Raw genomic sequence first — 14,907 nt, 5'->3', positions numbered from 1 at the left:
TGTTCAGACATACCCATACTATATGTGTGTTTTTTTAGTGTTACTACTATATGTGTGATTTATACATGACTGACCCTGTGATTTAACAGGGTTTCCACATCATTCGACAGTAAATACATTTATGTTGTTACGTAAGATTTCTATTTTAAATAAATGCTGTTCTTTTGAACTTTCTATTCATCAATGAGTCCTGGAAAAAGTGTATCATGATTTCAACAAAAATATATGGCAGCACAACTGTTTTCAACATTGATCATTTTTGAGCAGCAAATCGTCATATTAGAATGATTTCTGAAGGATCATGTGACACTGAAGACTGGAGTAATGATGCTGAAAATTCAGCTTTGTCACAGGAACAAATCTTTAAATAATTTACAAAATGTTAAAATTATATTTCTACAAATTCTACTAAAATTATATTCAAAACATTTTTTTTTTCTACGGAATAATTAATATAACCACTTTAATAAAAAACATGATACATAATAAGAACATTATTGTAAACATCTATTTTGCTTGTTTTTACGAACTGATGGACACATGAAAGTTATTGTCTGTGCTAATTGACAGTATGTCACAGATACTCTCAAGCTTAACCTGTTTTGAACCCGGAACATTCCTTTAATTAGCTGGCAAGATTAACCACATTCTCATCCATCTCCCGTATCATGCTACAGTGAGGCATCAGTGATTTGCCATTATATGAGTTGCTCTTTCCACTCATAACAATGCTCTATTTCACACGTTCATGGCTGTGAAGGTACAAAAACACACACGTACAAGCATCCGCCTCCCACTTCTGAAGTCTCGTGCAGAAGATTCTGTTTGTCAATAGTACAAAAAGTGCTAAACATGCTACCTCAGACGGGTGCTGTGGCAGCGTGGTGGATATGGCCCTAAGTTCCTCTTTAGTTTAGTTTGCCAGAAAATTACCCTGCTTTTATACTGAAAAATGCAGTACAGTTCAAAGGCGCCTGGAGTGTTGCGTGTGCCTGTTTGTGTAGGTCTGCACATCTATCTCTCTCTCTCTCTCTCTCTATATATATATATCAATATATGTATATGTTATTCTATAATTATATATTTATGTATTTTTTAGATCTCCAGTCCACAACTCTTCTGTCCAGAGGTGTGGAACACTGTCCAAGCCCCAGTAGATTGTCTCCACTATTCAAAGTATAAATCTGATGCGTCCTCTGAGGGGAAAGTCTGTGAATTTGTCAGAGACACACACGTCAACTGGACGTCAGTATGTGTGTGTTTGGGTTTGCAGAGCCTTAACTCTGAAAAAGTACAGCATGTGAGGATTTGTTATAGTTGTCCAGTATTGTGTGTGCATGTGTGTGTCAGACGGTCTCTTTCAAACAGAGGGCTTCCACAGCATTGCTGGGACCCTGGGACACCCCTCCGATGAGGAACAGCATGTTGGGGGTCTGAATGGAGGCACAGGAGCAGCGAGGGCTGGGTAACGGGGCCACGGGTTCCCATCTCCTCTTCAGCTGGTTATAACTCTCCACTGACGCCAGCGGGGACGGCTGGTTACCTGACAGCACACAATACAACAGAACAAATCATCGTCACAAATCACAAACATATAAAAACCCAAAGTTCTCAAAATGTGTAACCAAGGCATAACGGTTTGAATTTAACAATGGCTTACTTTGTTATAAACCATATAATATATAATGTTGCTTTTTCATTTAAAAAGGGGATTAAACCATTTACCCTGAATGTGAGGTAATCTATTTGCTAGAGCAGAAGTTTTCAGTGCTTGGGGGTCCATTAAAATTTTGAGTTTTTTTTTTTTTTTTTATGTATTTTTATGCCTATTAAAAACTAGTGCTGAATAAATATTATTATTATATGATTACTATTAATAAATATTACATTTTAAATATGTATTCAATAAAAAAAATATATAAAAAAAAACATATTTGCAGATTGTTTGGATATATTACTATTTCATTCTGCTTTCACAAATGATCAGAAATCATAAGATTAATCTTTTACTACTATAACATTTTATATTACTCTACAGTAAATAGAAAAAAAGATAATGTCAACATTTACAATAATATTTCCAGATAATATTTTTAAATAAATATTCTATTCTATATATTTGTATAAATTTATTTCTATATTATATACAGTTTCCTCCACTAATATGGGCACCCTTGGTAAATATGAGTAAAGGCGGCTGTGAAAATAAATCTGCATTGTTTATCCTTTTGATCTTTCATAAAAACAATTTTTTAAATTTTTTTTTTCACAAAATTCTAACCTTTCATTGAAGTAAAACAAATGAAAGTGGGGGGAAATTTTCATTATGAAATAAATGTTTTTCTCCAATGCATATTGGCTACAATTATTGGCACCTCTAGAAATTCTTAATATATGTATTTGTATTAAATGTTTTGGGGGGGCTTTAGTCAAATGTCAATAATAAAAGCCGATTATTTAATTTCAGAAAAAAATGAATATAATTTTTTATAATTACATTATATATTATATTTATTATACAAACAAAATTAACTTTTAGCAGATATACACATCAAAATGTAGTCTTTCTCTTTTGAGAAAATGCACAAAAAATATTGATGACTCATCCTGCACTACAGGTTTTTGTCCAATCAGATGATCTCTAGAATGAGAATGCTCCTCCCCCAATACCACCAAAAATCTATTTACTTTCAAATCAGAAAGTAATGCACATTAGACAGATTCCCCAGCCATTCAATCAACACAACACCCTCTCCACATTAGCATACAGCATCCACAGCGCTCTCACTCACAGCACACACACACTGCGGATGCGGATGTTTCTCGCAGATGAAGCACTTGCCACCTGGTGGGTTTTGGGACCAAAACAGGTTTGAACAGGTGGCGCCATGCAGATTTCTTCAAATTATGTAACTCCTACAGATTCTGTGGCTTATGCTTCAGGAAACTTTTCCTCTGATGTTGCAAAATAAATAAATAAATAAATAAAAACAAAAGTTTCCTTGGGAAATCCTGGCACTAACACTGCAGTCGCAGTGAACGGCAAACATTTTCTCATGTTTCCCCAGGGTCAGTAAGACTAGGCTGGGTGTTTTCACTTTTTTGCCTAAATCATCATGCGGTACCTGACACTAAGTTTCCATGGTTACTCAAATTGAAGTACAGATGATATGGACGGGCTGGTGCGGTGAGTATTGTTATCATAATTTCCTGGTAGAACAAAAACACTTGGGTGAATCCGCTCGCGGTAATCAAAAATGTCACATCGAGTTGTGGTCTGGCACTCGCGTCGAAAGCTCCTGCATGTGGCTACGCATCCTAAGGTGCTCTTATGTTCACACAAATACATATTTGTTGAGGCAGATTTTTAGAAGCTGTTTTTTGCAAAGGTTGGATTTATCTTTGCTGAATGATTTCACTTCCGAGACAATTCTCACCACCATCTATGGCAGTGGTTCCCAAAATGGGGTACGTGAGGTGACAGAGGGGGTACGCAAACAAAATGCTGAGTTTTGCCGTACATTTAATTCTACCTCACTTTAAAATAACATTAAGGGTGTGTTCACACTTGGCATGTTTGGTTTGATTAAACGAACCCTGGTGCGATTGCTCTGTTGGTGTGGTTCATTTGACTAAGTGTGAACGCAGCCATCTGAACCCTGGTGCGCACCAAACAAGCGGACTGAGACCGCTGAAAAGATGGGTCTCGGCCCGCTTCCAAACGAAATCTGGTCATGGACCAAAGACATCAAAACAAAGCAAAAACGGGACATGATATCACAAGATGCGACCCTAAAAAGGACAGACTGCTCACGCCGTCATAGTCGTGATGTTGGTTTTGTACAGGCATCAGAATCGCGTCTCCTCACAGCAGATCGTTTGTGTGAGTGTGAAGGAGGGATTCTTGCCGCTGTTTTGACTCCTTTACACTTTATAAGCTCTTCACGAGTTCTCGGCTGATCAAAATGGCATCATATGTAGGCTACACACCTACAACAAACACACAGCATTGTTTTGTTTTGCGGAATAAACGTAATAAAAGCCGACCAATCAGGTTGTGAACGTATCCCTATGACTTTAGGTACGGTATCTTTTGGTTCTGTGATGGGATCAGGACTAAATTATTATTTTTTGGTCTGGACCAAATTAACCAAGTGAACTGAATAATAAGTGTTAACACAAACTGAGCATGTATTTCTAACAGGCAAAATGCCATAAAAGGTCAAATCCAATCAAATGACCTCATCTTTTGCAGTCAAAACAGACTGCATCCACACAAGCAGCATGCAAATGCAGAGTATGCAAATCACTTAGCAAATCACACTGCTACATTACTGCCGTTCTCCACAATGTATCTTTGTAAAAGTGGGGATTGACCACTGAAGCATGAAGAACAAATAGACACAGACTGTGCATACGGATCAATTTAAGACTCAAACACTCTTCGATACAAAAAACATACCCTGTGTAGGTTCTTGTTTTGTTTTTAATGTTGATCATATATTATACGAGCAAGAATGCAATTTTCCCTAATTATCCACACACTTGCAAATGTGACATCGATTTTATACAACAGTTCAACAAACAAAAGGGTAAAGGTTGGAGTCGATATAGTGTTCCTTACAACCTACCAAAGATCCAGTGATCCATGGATATTGACATGCAGCCAGGAATTGTGTTTCCTGACATTTATATATGCCTGATTTCGATGTCAGGGAAATACATAAAGCAAATTTGCTTGTGAACGCTTTATATATACACAATATAGGTAGGTCTAAATCCGGGTGATCACTTATATCAATGTTATATATATATCCTCATATCATCCAGCCCTAAAACTTGTATAGTTTTTTGTCCATTTTTATTTAAAAACATCCAATTGCAGAATGCAGAACATAAGATGGTTTTGTCTCATTGAACTCATTGATGAGTTGTCAATACAATATATAGGGTATGATTTTACCCCAAAATTCAACATAGTGGCACAAAATGATAACGTGATAACGCAAATCCACGTTTCGCTGCCTGGAGTCCAGTTCTTTCTATGAATTGCAGTGATCCATTAGCTTATTTTTTCAGTAGCTTTCGGCAGTCTGTAAAAATATACCTCAGATTTCTTGTCAAATCTATTTGTACAGTCAATCTCAAAGCTCTTTCCCATTTTAGATGTGTTTTGTGTCATGTGCATACCCTCTATTGTTTGCTCTATTTTGGAATGAAATAATAGTTCCAATGAAAGCCACAGCAGAACTTAAAAACACAACAGTGTTTTGTGAACTAATCTGCGGCTTTGAACGAATCGGGAGAGTCAATGATTCAATGACCCATTCATAAATACAGCCACTTGCTTCATTACTGAACGAATGAATGACTCAGTGGCTCACTCATTAAGACTTACCGCCACCTACAGGAGGTTTTAGTTTAATATTTAAAAGTATCAATTCGTTTTTTTTACCATCAGTTTTAGATTTCTCTATAAAACAAATTTTATTTAAAACATTATTTATTTTATAGAGGTATTTATAAAGGTAGAAAATGCACTGGAAAATCAATTTAAGGGGGCAAATATTGTCCCTTAATGTAAAAGGTATGACTGCAGTCAAGTGGAAGAGAGGGGGTACGCAGAAGGATGTTAAATGCCTCAAGGGGTACGAGTCTAAAAAATCTGCCAATCACTGAGCTATGGGGTGCTTTCCACCTTTACAGAAATTAAAATATTAAATATTACACTTAAATATACTGTAGATCTGAATAATAAAACAAAATTTAAATGTTAAATCTACAGCAGCAACTAACAGCAAATGAAGCTGAACAATAAGCAGAAATCAAAACGATGAAATACATAATGCAAATCAGATTTCATAGGCTTTGTTCAAACTGTACACAAATCTAATTTGGTTTCTAAATCCAAACTGACAATATGTAAACTAATAATTCACTGAAACTAATGTTTTCATTTAGTGAAAAACTGAAACCAAAACTAAAATTTGGGTAATTAAATTTGGACAACTGAACTCTTTTTGCTGTTCTGGTTTTAGCGTTCTCAGGTTATAAATGAAAACAATTGTAGTTAAATTCTTTGGCAACAAGCCGCCTCTTGATATTTCAGCTGAACAAATTTTACATATTGCTGCTCTATTTTGGCCAAAACAGAGTCATGCATGCAATGCATAAAACTGTCAATCATTCACTACATAGTGAATGGGACTAGAAGGAAGAGTGTGAAAAATGAGTGAGGCAAAAATGGACAGAATCAGAATTTTATTATTTCTGATTCTGATTTTGACAATTTTTGGCAACATGTCACGTAATCATCCAAATATGACAAACATAACAGCTATTGAGTAAATCAATCCTAATCATCCTAATTACCTTAATACATTCACCCTGGAAATACGTTCATTCAATCATTTCTTTACACGGATACTGCTGTAACGCCTAAACTAATGATCATATATGGGTATAACAGAGTACATTTGAATGAGGCCATAGATGATTGAGGAGCAAATCATCTGAAGAGCGATTTCCCAAACATCATCTCCAATATGGACATAATAGCAGCCATTAATTCTGGAAAGACATGAGGAGCTACAGGGAGGGAATGAAGCATCTCTTGCAGTTATATCATTATATTTGTGTCTGTGTGTGCGCATAAGTCTCACTCTGTATAGCCTGAGTGTCCAACAACGGCAGTTTAAAAGAAGAACAGAAGAAAAAGAAGATGAAAAGACTAAACCGCCAAGGAAAGAGACACAAAAATAGCTCAGAAACAGCACCAGATAAGAAAACGAACAGCAACAGCAGTGACTAAAAATGAAGGGAGGGAAAGACACACCTGCAACATGACATGAAGACATGAAGGGGGGACGGGGTAGAAAGAGGTAACAACAACTAAAAGAGGATAAATCGAGCAGGTGAAAAAGGAAGTAGTCAAATGTGAATGTTCTCACATTCTAATACACACGCACACAATCCTCCATCGGCTCGTGTGATGCCTGAAATTCCGTCTATTTCTAGACAGAGAAAAAGATTAAATAAAAATGTGCCATGTATAATCTGCAATGCTCTGCCCTAAATATCATTTTTTGGGAAGATGCAGAAATGTCTCGCCCACTCTTTGAGCTGACATTTATTGAAGAAATCTCTCTTTCTCCCTCTAGTAATGTACCCGCAGACAAACAGACTGGAAAGAAATAAGGCAGTATTTGAGACTGATATTCAGAGCCTCTTCACTGGAGCGTAAAGAGCCAAATGAACAAATCATTTCATTTAAAGACATGCCAGTCTAGGGAACAGGCTGTCGTTGAGCAATTTCACATTTTCATTGATGCATAATGAAGCTAAGTGTGATTCTTTGACTTTCCAATTAAAACTAAGTTCCGCTTATGAATGAAACAAACAGATAAGGGAATGTTGATCGAACTACACGCTAAAAAAAAAAAATCAATGCAAATTACGCAGGTTGCTTCCTGAGAGAAGGTCGCAGAGTTCGTAAAGTTGTTCAGATGTGGCCTGTAATTGTTGTCGATGTACTGTGAGGTAGATTCTTGTTGCTAGGTGACATTAGTGCACAGTACTTACTCATGGCTGCACATAAGGACCTGACGTAATGAATCCATTTGCTTGATATGGCATTTTATTAAGAGGCCGTTTCTGCCGCAGGTTGTTCTGAAAAATGACAGTCCCTGCACAGTGTTTTGTTGATTTCTTTCCCGATTCTCTAAGCTCAGTTGATCCTATTTGCATAATCTATTCAACATTGGCAGTTACTTACCGAGTCCGCCCGCAGCGATGACCCGTCCACCGAGACAGCCGGCTGCGAAGTCCGCCCGCTTCTCTCTCATGCGACAGCCCCGCGTGGCCTTCAACCACACACCTGCAACAGGTGAAAACAACCACCAGAGGTTAAAGGTCAGAGAGGAGGTCAAGATCACACAAGGGTTATTACTGTTCACTAAAACTAAAATCATGACAACATTTAATAAAATAAATTGAAATAAAATAATATATAATTATTTTTTTTATTTTTCAGCTAGTTGCCCAATGCAACATTTTTCATTATAGTTTAGGTTTAAGTTGAGGTACAGAAGAAAAACCTAAATAAACTAAAACTTTAGACATAAAAAAAAAAAAAAAGCTAAAACTTTTAAATTAAAACAGAAAATAAATTAAAATACTATAGTACAAAAACTATAATAGTATATCAATGATACTGGATCACTGCTGCTGATATAACTACACAACGTGGGGCTCTAAAATGCAACTTTCTCCATTGATAACCATCTAAAAGTAGTTATATATATATATATATTTTTTTTTAATAATTATTATTTAAAAAAATATTAACTCTTTCCCCTCCAGAATTTTTACAATTTTTAAAATTGCCAGCCACCACAAGCATTTTTGATTATTTTCACAAAATGATCATGGCCCCAAGAATATTTTGTTGTATGAATATCTGAATATGCAATATAAAAAGAAAGAACAGACCCTCAGCTTTTAAATCCATATCGGATTCAGAACGATCACAGATGAAATAGATCGAGTCCATCAACACCCCCAAAGCTTCACAGTCCTGGGTCGACATTTCATTCAATAGCGTTAAGCAGTTTTGATTTATATGTGGTTTAATGTTGATGATCGCGTTATTTTACATATGCATCCAGGGGGGCAGGGTTTCATATTATTTTGAAGTTTCCCCGGGCGCCGCCATTGGCTAGCGGACCATCACCTGCTGTTAGCATCCCATTGACTCCCATTCATTTTGGCGTCACTTTGACAGCGAATAACTTTACATCTGAGGCGTTTAAAGACTCCATTTGTCCATTATTTATTTCTAAAGAAACACGAAAATGTATAAAAGGCTCCATTACCTTGTATCTTACGTTATGGCCCCGTAGAAGCAGTTTTTGTAAAAATAGGCTAACGATTGCGTCATAACCACGCGACTCTCTGTCGCACAGTAGAGAGATTACCGTATGGACAGGAGGAGAAGCTCGCGGGCAATCGGGGGGACGTGGAGGCAAAATGACAAAATAATTAATCAGAATACTTAGCAAAAGTTTCTCCTGCTCCTAGCTCATGGACAGCTCCTACTCACACTCTCCGTCTCTGCAAGTTTCGAAAGGGAATGATTTAGATTTCTCTTGGCACAGCTACTAGAAGACAGACGGGTTGCTCACGTCACATCTACGTCGTCAAGCTCAGTTTGAGTCTGCGCAGTATGCTCGACCATCAGGAAGTTAGTGCTTCTAATTGACTTCACTTGTCTCCATTGAATCCAATGGGGTCGCTGTGTCCAGTTTATATACTGTCTATGTATGCATCAGCTTACATATGATATTGCATGTTTCTGCTTCTTCTTCGCCTGTGTTTTGATCAGGCCATTCAATACTCTTTCAGAAGATGTGTCATAGCGCCCCCTACTGTATAACAGTGAAAAGCGGGGATGGAGTCAAAATAATATTTTTTTAATTATAATATATTTATTTATTTAATTTATTATATTACATTTAAATTATAATGGAAATTATAATCAAGTATGTTATAGTTTTCATTATTAAAACAAATATTTCATTCAATCAGCATTGACATCATCATAGACCTTATTCACAGCAGCACCATCTTTGATTTTTAGCGGGAATGAAACCGAGGCTGTGAGGGATAGATATCCGTCTCTTCAGTGGGTTGTACTGTCATTTAATGCGTTTTTGGATTGTTCTGCTGACAAAACACAGCAAAATATCCACTGAGACAAACTGCCGAAATATCTCTCCAGGTATTATACCTCCTTGGGGTCTTCACAGATCAATATAAAACTCCAGCATCTGTCCCTGATTCACTAAAATTTAGTCAGATGGGCCATGTTGCTCGTGGGCATTTGTCAGCATGTGGGGACTGGCCACAGTTGACCATTAAAACCATAATGTACCATAATGACTGCAATAAAACAAAACAAGCAGGCACTGAAAGTCAGAGTCAGAGAGAGTTCAGACACACACACAGTCGATCTGCCCTGAACTATACAGACGTCTTGAGGCACAGCTTTAGTGATGAACAAACAGCTGAGATGTTGTATCTCTCACTATTTTTGATGCACTAACATGGCATGAACACACAGTCTCCAAAAAATCTTCCTGCATGACACCATCTGCCTGGGAGCAAATGTATGCCCTCACTTATCTCAGATGCTCCCATAAACATCATTCTTCACTCACTCTTTCTGAGGGCACTTTAAAATCTGTTCGCTCCATTTCCTTTCTTTGCTGTAACCTTCAGCCACCTGACATCTCTTTCAACTATTGGGATCAAGCTCTTCAGAATCTTTCAATTCATCCCACACATTCTCCCTTCTGCCTGCCTCACATAAAGAAATGCAGTCTGTCTGAAAAATACTCTATAGGCCACTGTGTCCTCACCTGCACACTCTGACCTGTCCTCATTGGACTAAATATCCCTCTTGCTCAAAGTATCAGGATGATGTGCTGAGGATGAGAAGTACTCAGCTGTAACCCAACCTTGTCCTGACTCTGAAATCTGAAAATCAATATCTTCCAGTATTGTTTGACTCTGAGGATTTTCCCACTTTAATAAGGGTCATAAGAAAAATAATTTTCCTTGATATTCTGAGGCCAACAGAGTTGTACTTTAAAAACATTTCAATTCATTTCAGTCACAATTCAAAACATTACCAGTTTGTTCTGGTCATCAGATTTGATTGGCTAATATGAGTGAATTTTAGTACTAATACACAGTCCACCAGCACTGGGACTTTACATTGTTTGTATCACTCCGCAAATGTCTGTGTTTGTTCCAGAACAGAGTATATTTAGCTCTATGCTCAATTACAATAGGCCTATAGATGATGGTTATAATATTTGTGGCTTTAAAGCAATATATTGTATAAACGAGACGTGACTTGATTGGATTGTGCCCAATTGCACTACTTTCTTTTCTGCTGTCATTTCTGTAGTGTTAATTTTGTTATTGAAAGGAAAGCGCAGCACAAATTTCTCTCTCAGCAGCATGAGCTATTCCTAACAGTACTGTATACTGCTGCGAAGGTATTTCAATCTTCTTTTTACTTCTAAGCAATGAACAGAAAAGAATTTCACTGTGAGTATATCACAAAATGAATCTTTGCTAACTCAGTTTCTCCACACGGGTATAAGGTTCGCAACTTCATTAAAACAACATTTGAGCTCCATAACCTTAGAGCCATTACTTATTTCACAGATTCTCGAACCATCATTATGACAGAGGGCATTCTGGGTTGAGTGAGCGGCCCTAAGCGTAATCTTCAGAAAGGCACACTCCACTCTGGAGGAAATATTACCGCCCCCGCACGGCTCACATGCCCTGTTCAGTATGAGCATTAGTGCTGGGGAGTTCTGAGACTTATTTGCACGTTAAATAGTTACGCTAGTAGGTGGCAACAAGGGAATGTCTTTATGAGTGAATCAGTGAATCATTTATTTAGGGATTCATTCAGACACATGATTAATTCACAACAGACTCATTTAAACAAGTGTCTGCCTATATGAGTAAGTCATTGAATCATTCAGTTAACTGTTTAGTTCAAACACACTAATTCATTCAGGAACAAAACTTCCATTGCTTGTCAAAAAGATGAGTATATATTTACATTCCACTCCCTTTTATACGTCTTTTGTACAGCACATTTCAAAGATGATCCCATCAGTGAGGCACATGACAGTCACGCAGCTCTTAGATGGTAGGTTTTTCTTTGACTGTTTGCGTTTTTTTTTGCGCTTGCGATCTTCTAACATTACACTCTGACACACTGTACTCGTTTTACGCGTATTTGGCGCCACCTATTGTTGCGGGTGTATTATGGACATGTAAAAGTCTAGACCCTGAATATAAGATGACCTCGTTTTTTCAGATGTATTGCTAAGAAAAATTCGGTATACAGTACAGTACTAATAAAACATTGCTTCCTGCCAGCTGTCAAAAAAAAAAAAAAAAAAAAGCCAAGTCAGAAAGAGCAAAAAAATACATTATTGTCTTGAATCGTCTCCTCTGATAATAAAGCTCTGCATTTAAGCACCTTCTCTCTAACAAAACAGATGTGCGGAGGAACACTGAGAAAGACAGCGAAAGATCAAAGATATAGGAATAAGCTTTCTCAGCCTGTCTGTCTCTGCCACCACACACACACACACACACACACACACAAAGGCAAAGCATGGTAGTTAATGAAGTGTGGCGGCTCAGTGTGCCCGGTCAAACTGTTTTTTTTTTAGAAGAGAGAAAGCCATTCACCATCTCACTAGGTACTCATTGTAATCTCATTGTATGAAATTACAGCACATTGAAAGGAGAAGGAGAGAACAGTACGGAGAAGAAAAGATTTGGATGGAGGGAAGAAAAGAGAAATGGTTAAGCAGGAACAATTTTCACCTCCCGCTGTTCCTTCTGAAACTACAAGATAAATTGGTTGGAATTGCCAGTGACTCCACACTGACAGGAGTCTGAGTGTTTGTCTCTTTCTCTCAATGTGCATGAGACGCAAATGGAGCTGAATTAGGGTCAGAGTTCACAGATAACACTCTGAAACTCTACATCACACAGACACGCTCAAATCTGATGGTTAATGTAGCCATGTGTACAGCGATGATGGCTTGTCTCCATATAAGATCTCATCTGTAGATCACATTTCATTCTCAGATTTATCTGTATTCATCTGAGTCAATTAGATGACAGGTGAAGGGAACATAACGTATTCCAGGCCATAGCTGTTCAAAAGGTCAAATCTCCAAATTTCCCTCCCAGCAAAGGTCTGAACAATCATAATAACATACAGTTCACTATTACAGGAGCAAGTATGTTGTATAGCTATGAAAGAATAAAAAAATAAATTTCAGATCATGTTTTTTGTTTTTAAAAAGTTTAAATAAATACATATTTCTATAAAAATATATATAGGAACACAAAAGAAGAATTGGAATTGTAGTGTACCAAAAATCTTAAAAATATATATTTTTGCAGATAAAAATGAAATAAAAAGGACACTTAAGTGTATTTATTGAGAGTACACCTTCATCAAGACACACTTTTGAAAACTGATCTTTGTAATAAAGGCAAAGTTTTACTTTAAAGCACATTTAAAAAAAGATTTTTTTTTTTTTGTATGTTTTGATCTTTTGACTGACATACTAAAGGTCATGTATTTGTTTATAGTTTTAACAGTAGTGTGTTATTTTATATTACATTTAAAGGTATATATTTTAAATGTACAAAATTGCAAACTCATCATTACAAATGTGTAATTACAAATATATTTAAATACATGACATACAAGTTTCAATTTAAATGTCATTAAAGTATATTTTTGTTTACCATAAATGCTTGTAAGTACACTTGGCAGTACACTTTAACCATTACATATAAAGATGCACATAAGTCCTACTTAACTGTGCCAAAAAAATCACTCTTAAATTCAACTAATTGCATTTAATATACATGTAAATTATAACATTTTTATTTAATTGTAAATAACATGCAATTAAGTGTCCTGAAACATTACATTCAGTTCGCTCTTAAGTATATTCTTTTAAAGTACATTGTTTCCATAAGTAGGCCTACTTCTTTTTTAAGTATGCTAAAGTATGCCTCTTTTTCTACGTCACTACAGTTCGCTGGAAGTTGGAACCAAATCGGGTCTGCAGTCTACTAATTGGAGAGCACTTCCCTAGATCAACTTATGATGAAAATCTATTCTTATCTTACCATCATGTACTCTTCATTTCAAGAGCTGAAAATAAGAAAGGAGGAGTCATTCATCATAGCAAAGTCTACAAAGCACTGCACATTCCCTTTGAACTGCTGCTTTAGATCACCTGTCTGCTTGCCTGCCTGCCTGTGTGTCTGTCTGTCTGTCGACCTGTCGCTTGCTATTGAACCAGACATGCACACAGCTGCGCTTCTTTCTGTAGCTAAAGAGCAGGAGGTGTTGCATGATTGACAGTTCTGCAGGCTCAGAACAACGACCCAGCTGGAGATGAGACCACGAGTTTATTTAAAGCTCACAAATCAATCATTTCTTCTCTTTCTATTACACTCACATATGTGCACACAAGCACATACCCCTCATTCTGATCTGATCTACACTCAGAAAAAAATCTAATTTTTATGAATGTTTTCAATCTACAGATGTCTCTCAATCTGTGTCTGTCTACATCATTTCTTAATTTATTTTAGTCATGACTTCAAGTCTCTTTCAAGTCAGTTCACTCAGCGGCCATATTTGCAACACCTGGGTAGCTCTTTATCATGCATGCAAAACCAACTCGTATTTACTTATCAAAATATAATAAACTGCTTGCTAACTGCATTTATAAAACATTACAAACCAGCAATACTTTTTACACAAACTGCCTCATAAATGGTGTTTTTTAAAGATCAAATAGTGTTAAAACAGTGTTTATAAGTCTAGTTTGTTAAGTATTTTTTCTATTCATTCATCCCATAGGGATTTCATTTTAGGAATTTTGTTAAAGCATTACAAGACATGAACCAAGGGCAGCTAAGAAGACCCCATCGCTATAACAGAATGTGCTAACCGAGATTCTGGTAGTAACTGGTAGTAACGCACAAAGGTATGAGGAGATGCCCAACTGGCAGCAGAGCAGATGTCCTGCAGTGACACTCCCCTAAAAAAGCCCAAGAGGTGGCTAAGCCCCTCGTGGAATGAGCTCTGATGTCCCCTGGGGGCTAAACTCCCTGTGATTCATATGCCAAAGCTATAGCATCCACAAGCCAATGTGAGAGGCGTTGCTTAGATATGGGACTCCCTCTGTGAGGGGGCATGGACAGGGCATGGACAGGACACAGAGCATTCAGCCTCTGATCCTCCGTGGAGGAAAAAGGTGGAGGGTGAAAAGC

General features: G+C 37.1%; 1 protein-coding gene across 1 annotated transcript in view; it reads right to left on the bottom strand.

Moving 5' to 3' along the window:
* Nucleotides 1-501: 501 nt before the first annotated feature.
* klhdc8b (kelch domain containing 8B) overlaps nucleotides 502-14,907 on the bottom strand; it is a gene marked incomplete at its 5' end in the record, with an annotated part of 98,689 nt that continues 84,283 nt past the window's right edge. Inside the window, 2 exons of the mRNA XM_084428910.1 lie at nucleotides 502-1,543; nucleotides 7,775-7,876. Coding sequence (XP_084285036.1) covers nucleotides 1,347-1,543; nucleotides 7,775-7,876 — 299 coding nt within the window. The 3' untranslated portion in view covers nucleotides 502-1,346. The remainder of the gene's footprint in view (nucleotides 1,544-7,774; nucleotides 7,877-14,907) is intronic.

The sequence above is a fragment of the Rutilus rutilus genome (genome assembly GCF_951802725.1).
Source record: "Rutilus rutilus genome assembly, chromosome: 13".
NCBI classification, from domain to species: domain Eukaryota; kingdom Metazoa; phylum Chordata; class Actinopteri; order Cypriniformes; family Leuciscidae; genus Rutilus; species Rutilus rutilus.
The sequence above is the reverse complement of the archived record's forward strand: the minus strand, read 5'-3'. Positions and strand labels throughout refer to the sequence as shown.